The 9,249-nt window shown below is 57.3% G+C and overlaps 1 protein-coding gene across 1 annotated transcript; it reads left to right on the forward strand.

Moving 5' to 3' along the window:
* Positions 1-231: 231 nt before the first annotated feature.
* HCRTR1 (hypocretin receptor 1) lies at positions 232-8,286 on the forward strand. The gene is made up of 7 exons (XM_057703583.1): positions 232-620; positions 808-986; positions 2,156-2,399; positions 2,796-2,911; positions 4,355-4,578; positions 5,986-6,107; positions 7,819-8,286. Exons 1-7 carry the CDS (start codon positions 422-424, stop codon positions 8,007-8,009), a joined length of 1,275 nt encoding a protein of 424 aa, XP_057559566.1. The 5' UTR covers positions 232-421; the 3' UTR covers positions 8,010-8,286.
* Positions 8,287-9,249: the final 963 nt, after the last annotated feature.

The following is a 9,249-nucleotide window of genomic DNA, read 5'->3' on the forward strand; positions in this document are numbered from 1 at the left end:
TAGTTTCTGGGTAAAGCACTCGGCGTTCATTACAGCTCATTACTCCTCACCCACCGCCCTGTGAGGCAGGTTCAGTTATTACTCCACAGCACAGATGGGGAAACCAAGGCTGAGAGGGGAGAGGTAAGTTACCCAACTGGTATGAGATTGGGATACAAGGCAGATTTGTCTTTCTCCATCGATTTCAGGCTCTCCATAACCCACGTGACTGTAAGAATCAAGAGGGAGTTTGTCTGCAAATTGCCTGGCACCCTCCCTAATGTTCCCTTTTCCTTCCTTCAGAAGGTTTGGGGCTGGGACCCCAAACACCTGAGTGCAAGACTCTGGGCCCCCTGAGGGAAGTGGGCTAAGGCCTGGCCCGGGGGCGCCCCTTCCTCGGGAAAGCCTGGGATGCCCATCAGCTGTAGTGGCTCCTGAGCACATGGAACCCTCAGCCACCCCAGGGCCTCAGAGGTGGGTCCCTGCTGACAGCGGGGAACCATCCCCAGTGCCTCCAGACTACGAAGACGCGTTTCTCCACTATCTCTGGCGTGATTATCTGTACCCGAAGCAGTACGAGTGGGTCCTCATTGCAGCATACGTGGCTGTGTTCCTCGTGGCCCTGGTGGGCAACACGCTGGGTAAGTCTCTAGGTCCCTGTGGTGCTGTTGGCTGCCCCTGGGACTGGGAGGGGTCCTGGGCCTCGCTTTTCTGCCCCTCCCCCCAGTCCCTACTGGGTAGCGTTGGGGAAGGGTCTCACTGATGGGACCCAACTAGACTGGGCGTGGCTCTGCCACGGGCCTCATCTCATGCGGTCCCACCTTGCAGTCTGCCTGGCCGTGTGGCGGAACCACCACATGAGGACAGTCACCAACTACTTCATCGTCAACCTGTCCCTGGCTGACGTGCTGGTGACAGCCATCTGCCTGCCGGCCAGCTTATTGGTAGACATCACTGAATCCTGGCTCTTTGGCCATGCCCTCTGCAAGGTCATCCCCTATCTACAGGTGAGCTCTGCCTGGGTGCCCCTCATGACCACCCTGTCACACCAAGTACAAAAACCGTGGTCTTGTGTGGATCTCAGTGACCCTAAGCCTTGCCTTTCAGACAGGCCATGGTGGCTCAGCACCTCGGCTGTGTCATGCTCTATCGTCAGCAAGGGCAGGCCGCCAGACACAGACACAGCCCCGTATACTCACACAGAGATCCCCTCCAGGTCACACCCACAGACATACACACAGCCATGTGCAGACACGTGTACCGTCACTTCCAGGTACACGGGCATGCAGTGGAGGAGAGAGGCACAAGCCCATGGCGACAGAGCCTTGGGCCTGCTCTCTGATCCCAAGGCAGGTAGATTTGAGGGGGCCTGCTGGAAAGAGTCTTCCCTTTCCCTTACCACTCCTGGCTAGGGCCTTCCCACCCCCCGTGGTGGGAATCAGGACATCCCATGGGGTTGTTGGGGTGGAAGGAGGGCTGGCCAGAGGCCCAGGTTGCATCCCTCGACCCTCTCCCTATACGCCAGAGGGCAGGGAGCACTCCTGGAGCCAATGCCCACCTACATCTCTGGCCTAGGTTCACCTCTGCCTCCCAGAATGAGGATTCTTTTTTCCTCACAGTCTGGGTAAGAGATGGAATCTCAGGGCAGAGAGAATCGCCTCTTGGATTCCCCATTATTTTGAGGTTTTCCACTCAACCGATTAACTCTGGCAACCCTGAGAATAAAGATGGGCAGGTGAGGAAATTCACCTTAGGCAAGTTATTTAACCTTTCTGTGCTTCAGTTTCCTTATCTGTACCTTGGGGGTGAGAGGACCCACCTCCTGGCTTATGAGGATAATGAGGACGGTGTCTGGCCCGCAGTTATTTCCAAAAGTGTAAGTTATTATTCACAGTAGGGGAGCACGTACCGTGTGCCAGGTATCAAGCTGGACATTCTCCATCCAGAATTTCACTTATTCTCACAAGAATCCTGCCAGGTGGATGATACATTCCCATTCTGCAGATGAGGCTCAGAGAGGGCGAGTGATTTGCCCAAATCTACACGGGCAGTAAGTGCTGGAGGCAGGATTTGCACTGCACCTGGCTGCCTGGTATTTCTGGGCTGTGAGCTCCACCCCTCACCCCATGTCTCTGAGTGGCCCCCAAAGGACTGACACGGTGTCCCCATGGGGCAGGCCGTGTCTGTGTCCGTGGCAGTGCTGACTCTCAGCTTCATCGCCCTGGACCGCTGGTATGCTATCTGCCACCCCCTGCTGTTCAAGAGCACTGCCCGGCGTGCCCGTGGCTCCATCCTGGGCATCTGGGCTGTGTCACTGGCCGTCATGGTGCCCCAGGCTGCTGTCATGGAATGCAGCAGTGTGCTGCCCGAGCTAGCCAATCGCACCCGGCTCTTCTCTGTCTGTGATGAACGCTGGGCAGGTAATGGCGGGAGCCTTGGGCAGGTAATGGCGGGAGCCTTGGGCAGGCGTCCCTGAAGTGGGCACCTCTGGGGCACACCCCCCCAGGGCAGACATCTATCAGGGCACTTTCGGGGTGGGCACCCCGGGGTGGGTATCTCTCGGGAGGACACTATAGAGCAGGCGTCTACCAGGGATACCTCCAGGGTGGGTACCTCCACTAGTGCAGACATCTGCCAGGGGTCCCTCCAGGATGCACACCCCCGGGCTGGGCAGCTCCAGGGTCTCTCTGCCATGGCGCCTGTACGGGGCCCAGCTGCTTGCTCTGGCCCTCGTCGGGGCAGGGTGGCACTGCTAAGCAGGGCGGGGCGGGGGTTCCCAGGTCAAGGCCAACCTCCGCACCCCTTGGCCCCTGCAGATGATCTCTATCCCAAGATCTACCACAGCTGCTTCTTCATCGTCACCTACCTGGCCCCGCTGGGCCTCATGGCCATGGCCTACTTCCAGATCTTCCGCACGCTTTGGGGCCGCCAGGTGAGGCCCACTCTGATGTCACTGTCTGGGCTGGGAGGGGACAGGGCTACTGGTTTGAGGGAGTAGACAGTCCTCTGCCTTCGGAACATGCCATCCTGGCTGTAACCAGAGAGGCAAGCCCTAGGGACGTGTCAAACTCAAGTCCAAAAGGGCTAGTGCCAGCCCTGGAACCAAATAGTAACTGACATTTTCCTAGTATCAGTAGCTGTTATTGTACCAGGCCCTCCCAGCTAGTCTTGCATCCTCTCCACCACCATACGTTATCCCCACCTTACCACATGAGCAAACAGACCCAGAGAGGCAAAGCAACCTCTCCCAAATCCCTCACCAGTGAGTGGACGATCAGGGACTCAACAACAATAATGGCACCTCCGTGTTGCTTTCCAGATTAGGCACCTTGCTTGCAACGTCTTCACAGCTCTCTAACCCAAGAAGCGATATTACCCACTTTACAAATGCTGAGTGAGGGCAACCAACTTGCCACAGCCAATGAGTGGCAGAGCCTTTCTGGTTCCAGGGCCTTCTTCCTTTCCTCTATTAGAAACTGACTAACAGCAGGTTTTGTTGGGGAGTTGTGCCAGGGGAGGGGGTGCTCAGAGGCCCTTGGCACTAGCGGGATGAGTCCTGGATCTGTGCCTGGGCAGGGAGAGGATGCCGGCCAGAACATGAGCAGCCTTGCAGTCCACCAGCACTTGCCATCTGCTCCTCACAGTCCCCCGGTCAAGATGGCAGGAGTCACTATCCTTATCCAACAGGAAAACCAAGGCTCAGAAAAGAAGACTGAGTTTACCAAGGTCACATAGCTCATAAATGGCTGAGCTGGCCCTAGACCCCAAGTTTCCTGCATTCTAGCCCCACGTCCTTCTGTTGTGGGGTGATTCAGGTGTCCAGTACGGGAGAGGCTCTGAGGACATCTGTGGCTGCTCCAGGAGCCTAGAAGCACCATAGGCCTACTGGCACTGCCCTAGGCTGGGACCTGTGCCCTGAGGCCCAGGCCATTCCATGCTGCCCACCTGCTTACTCCCTGTTCAGGCCTCCCAGAGTCAGGCGTAGGCCAGGGGGAGCCACAACTCATCACCCACCCGTCCCCTCAGATGGAGGTGGTGATTTAAGGAAGATGGATAGGTAGCTGGGAGGATGTTCAGGCCCCAGGCTGTGACCTGGGGACTTGTCAAGGGTCCCCACCTCATCTATAACTAAGGGCCAATAATACCTCCCAAAAGGCATATTGTGGGTGGTCTCACAATGAGCTAATGGAAAACGGAAGTACGCTCAAGTCCAGAGTGTTGGTTTTTATCATGAATGTTAGGTTCCTTCCTACTACAAGGGCTTGTTCCCTTGCCCACCTCCCCCTGCCCCAGGGTCCAGGCTGGAGCAGGCCCAGCAAAGCAGAATGACCCTCCCAAGCAGCTGTACCCACCACTGTCTGTGTGTGCTGGACAGATCCCTGGCACGTCAGCCCTGGTGAGGAACTGGAAGCGGCCCTCAGACCAGCTGGAGGACCAGGGGCAGGGCCCGGGTGCAGAGCCCCCGCCTCGGGCCCGTGCATTCCTGGCCGAGGTAAAGCAAATGCGAGCTCGGAGGAAGACGGCCAAGATGCTGATAGTGGTGCTGCTGGTCTTTGCCCTCTGCTACCTGCCCATCAGTGTCCTCAATGTCCTCAAGAGGTGAGAGCATGTGGGGAGTGGCTGGGGGTGGGGAGAGGTGGTGGGGTCAGAAGGGGCTCTCTCTGCTTTGGAGAAAGACCTGGCTCCACTGCTCATCTACTGTGTGATGTTGGGGGAGTAATTTCTCTTCTTTGAGCCTCAATCTCCTCATCTGCAAAACATGAATGATAACCAGCCTGCCTCCTAGGGCGGTTGTGAAAATTCTCTCACCTATGCACTCAATCATCAGGTGGTAGGGGCTGGGGACAGAGTGAACAAGTGCACAGGACAACGTCCTGCCTTCATGGAGGTGACGTGGCCGGAGAGAGAATGGACATGTATCACAATGTCAGCAGGGATAATTGCTATGAAGAAAAAATAGTGAAAAGGGATAGAGAGTGGCAGTGACAGAGGTTGGTGGGGTTTTTAAAAAATCTTTTTTTTTTAAATTCATTTATTTTGGCTGCATTGGGTCTTTGTTGCTGCACGACGGCTTTCTCTAGTTGTGGTGAGCAGGGGCTACCCTCCCTTGCGGTGCATAGGCTTCTCATTGCAGTGGCTTCTCTTGCTGTGGAGCACGGGCTCTAGGCACACAGGCTTCAGTAGTTGTGGCTCGTGAGCTGTAGAGCACAGGCTCAGTAGTTGTGGCGCATGGGCTTAGCTGATCTGTGGCAAGTGGGATCTGCCCGGACCAGGGCTTGAACCCATGTCCCCTGCATTGGCAGGTGGATTCTTAACCACTGCGCCACCAGGGAAGTCCAAAAATTGGGGGGCTTTTTTTAGATGTAATGGTTTAAAAAAAAAGCCTCTCCAAAGTGACACTTGGCAGAGACTTGAAGGGAGGAACCACACCCCCAGGTGTCTGGAAGAACAGCGAGTGAGGGGCCACATAGTGGTGGGCAGGGGGCGGGCAAGACCCTGGGCTATTTGCCACAACACAATCTCAGTGTGAGTTTGTGCTTGGCCGCTTCCTGGTTGTGAGATCGCAGGCATACCACTTTGCTTCTCTGAACCGCAGTTTCCCTCTTTGAGAAATGGATGATGTCTATGACTCATCACGGTGCTGTGAGGATGGATGATAAAGTGGAGGGGTGGCCCAGGGGATCAGATAGCTGGTGACGGAGCAGAGGTACCCTGGTCCCTGTTCTCAGGCCCACGCTGGTCATACTCTGCGCTCAAGAACCCCACACTGTGGTCAGGACCCCAGACCCAGAGGCCCGGGAAAGGGCCACCTGGTGGACAGAAGGGGCAGTGGGACTCCTGTACTGTACAGCCATTCATGAGCTATGTGACCTTGGTCAACTTACCTTCCTTTTCTGAGCCTTGGTTTTCCTGTCTGTTACATGAGGATGGTGACTCCTGCCCAAAATAAACACACACACACACACACCCCTCCCCCATCTCTGAGTGTCCTGCCCCCCATCCTAGGGTTTTCGGGATGTTCCGCCAAGTCAGCGACCGAGAAGCAGTCTATGCCTGCTTCACCTTCTCCCACTGGCTGGTGTACGCCAACAGCGCCGCCAACCCCATCATCTACAACTTCCTCAGTGGTGAGTGGGCTGGGGACGCAGCGTGGCTGAGGGTGGCAACAGTCCCCAGGACAAGGCTCCCCTTCGGCCAAGTCTACCCAGGCTGAATGAAGCACATGGGGGAGGACACACCTGCTGCCTCCCGGGGACTGTGACCCTGCTCTGGGAACTCCCACTCAGAGGGAAGACTTGGCCCTGCCCAGGAGCCCTGGTCTGTGTGGGAGACAGGCTACACTCACAGTAGTGGCCAAAGAAGGTGACCAGCACCAGTTTCACAGATTATGCAGACCACTGGTTGGGGGGGGCAGGGGGCAGGGGCTGGGCCAGCTCACCTCCACCCCTGCCTGAGGCATGCGCAGCAGGACTGCCAATCGGCCCGTCTGGTCAACACAGGCTCCACATGGAGCCCCTGCCTGAGAAGGTGACTGCATAATCGAGGCATCAGGGGGAAGGGAAGGCCACCAGCAGGGGCAGCCCAAGGCCGGGAAACAGCTTCCCCACGCCCAGCCAGACACATACTGAGTGGCCAGAATTTGAGGGGGAGAGGTGGCTACCCCTGAATCCACCTGCCTCCAGCATCAGCCCTCTAGCTCTCCCCTCTGAAGTCCAGGCAGCCCTGGTCCCCTGCCCCCCGTCCAGGCCTCCTCTCTCCGCTGTCCCACAGCCTCCACCCACTTCCACTACCTCCCAGTCTCAGGGTGGAAAGGCCCCACCCCGGCCCCCTGCCTGGGCTCAGCAGTGTGACTCACCAGGCCTCCGACTCGGACCAGGCCTAGAGAACTGACCAGATGACTGTTCCTGCCTGGACAAACAATCTTTGCGAAAAGGTTGAAAGGTTAAAGAAGGCGCCGGGGTCAGTATTGTAACCATCATTGAGACTAAAGAATTACTCAACAAAGGCTGGCCGGTGGCTTCCAGCTCACAAGAGAGAACAGAAGAGATGAGCATGCCACGGAGGGCACATCAGGCAGACTTCCTGACGTGCATCCCTTCGTTTGGTCTACATTACTGAGCGCCTACTGTGTGCTTGGCCTTCTGCCAGCAAGGCTTACGGGGTGACTGAAACATGGTTGTTCAGTCCCAGTGCGATCTGTTGCCTGGTGTCCTCTGACTGTACAGGTGGCTGTGGTGGTCCCTCCTTCCCCACTGTCTCCCCTTTAAGCAAAGGGCTTTAGAATTAGAACGGGATCCAGCTCCTGGCTGGTGACCTTGGGCAAGCCACTGCATCTGTGTGTCTCCTCTGTGGAGTGAGGCTAAAGGCCTCTGGGCCCGCAGGGTGCTGGGGTGAGCTGGGCGACAAGCTCAGGCGCCCGGGACAGTGCCTTGTGCCAGGGCTGCTGCCCCTGTCATTTTCATCACCGTGGGGCAAGAGATGGGGAAAGCCTAGCCACAGATGGTGAGCCCCGAGCCCCTCCACCTACATGCCAACAGGGGAGAGGCGACCTGAGGTCCCTGAGCCAGACACCACGTTTTGAGCCGGGCTCAGAGCCAGAGCGCAGTCAAGGAATCAGATGAAAATTGCATTTCTCCTTGGGAACCTGCTCCAGGGCCTGTCTTCACTCTCCCTGGCAGTCACGAGGTTGCCTTGGGGGCTCTCTCCAGCCCAGCTCTACTCTTCCCTCCCGCTCCCTCACAGGCAGCTTGGCTGGAGCTGCGTGGGTGTCCCTGGGCCCAAGGCCCCTTCCTGCCGCTTCCATCTCCTTATGGCTGTGTCGTCTGTCTTTCAACCAAGGCAAATTTCGGGAGCAGTTTAAGGCCGCCTTCTCCTGCTGCCTGCCCGGCCTGGGTCCCTGCGCCTCCCTAAAGGCCCGCAGCACTCGCTCCTCTGCCAGCCACAAGTCCTCGTCCTTGCAGAGCCGGTGCTCCGTCTCCAGAGTCTCGGAGCACGTGGTGCTCACCAGCGTCACCACGGTGCTGCCCTGAGCCAGGGCCATCCTGGTGGCACCGGGGGTGCAAACTACCCCCTGCCGGGGCTGCTGCTCTGGCTGCTGGGCGACCTACCCCCACTCCTCGTGGAAAGACTGCTGGTTGCAGAGAGAGGCCGGGGCTCCACTCCTGGTTTTCTGCCCGTTTAACTCTGGGCAGTGTCCCTTCCCTTCTCTGAGCTGTGTCCCCTAAGCAGGATTGATATGAGGATTAAGCACGCTCAAGAAAGTGGAAAGCTCTTTGTAAACTGTAGAGTGTTATGCACAAGATTATCGTTGTGTTCCTCTCACTTGGCCACACCCCACAGCACCATCCATCACCATCATCCTTCCAGAGCTTGGCCCTCCTCCCAAAGACCCCTCTCCCACCCAATTACAGGTCTTCCCTGGAGTCTGCTATAGCGGTTTCAGCAGGCATTTCCATCTGGTCCAGGGGCTCCCTAAAGCCCAGGCTGCACTTGGCAGCTGCTCCTTGAGGCCCGTGTGAACTAATCTTAGCCCAGCCCTTCCCCAATGGGAACACAGCCCCACCCTCACCAGGTGCCAAGTGCACACACTATAGACTGGACCCTGTTGGTTGCACCGTGATAGAACACTCTCCATGTGGCCATTTGGCATGGAGGCCAGCAGCCTGAAGCAATTGTAATTAAAAGCCTGGCACTGAATGTTCCCTTTCCTTGTCATTGCACAAAATCTGTGCTTCTTAGGTTAGGAGTGAGAAGGTGGGGAGGCTGGGGGAGGGGAGGAGACAAGGCAGCACTGGAATGCAGCTATCTGCTGACCCCTCCCACCTCTCATCCCCGACACACTGGATCCCAGATGGCTCCTGGCCAGGCCTGGCAGCCTGCTGCTGCCCCCTCACGCGGCTCCCATCCTCTGATGCCGGAACCTCGATCTTGGCCACATCTGTCTGCTCACGGGCCCAGCTGTCTGTGGAAGGTAAGGCAGGTAGGATGGGCAGAGAGCGGGGTTAACAGATTGATTTACTGTTATCTTCACCTTCTTGGAAATCAGGGCTTGCATTTATTCTCCATGCACTCACAGGATAAAAAGAGAAAGCCAGAGACTGGGCTAGATGTGCTCCGTCTGCCACCAAGATGATTAGAGGGCTGCCAGAGGCCCTGATCCTTGCTGCCAGAGCAGGAGGTGGAAAGCAGTCTGAAGGACTCTGCTGAGAGGAGCGGGAGACATCTGGCAGAGGCCGGCTCGGCCGTGCGCACCGCCGGCTCTGCTTAACC

The sequence above is a fragment of the Hippopotamus amphibius genome, chromosome 1 (assembly GCF_030028045.1).
Source record: "Hippopotamus amphibius kiboko isolate mHipAmp2 chromosome 1, mHipAmp2.hap2, whole genome shotgun sequence".
NCBI classification, from domain to species: Eukaryota; Metazoa; Chordata; class Mammalia; order Artiodactyla; family Hippopotamidae; genus Hippopotamus; species Hippopotamus amphibius.

Coding starts and splice junctions, on each gene's coding strand:
- HCRTR1 (XM_057703583.1), top strand. CDS start 422: ATGGAACCCTCAGCCACCCCAGGGCCTCAGAGGTGGGTCCCTGCTGAC. Junction 621..807: donor CCTGGTGGGCAACACGCTGG/GTAAGTCTCTAG, acceptor CCCACCTTGCAG/TCTGCCTGGCCGTGTGGCGG. Junction 2,400..2,795: donor CTGTGATGAACGCTGGGCAG/GTAATGGCGGGA, acceptor TGGCCCCTGCAG/ATGATCTCTATCCCAAGATC.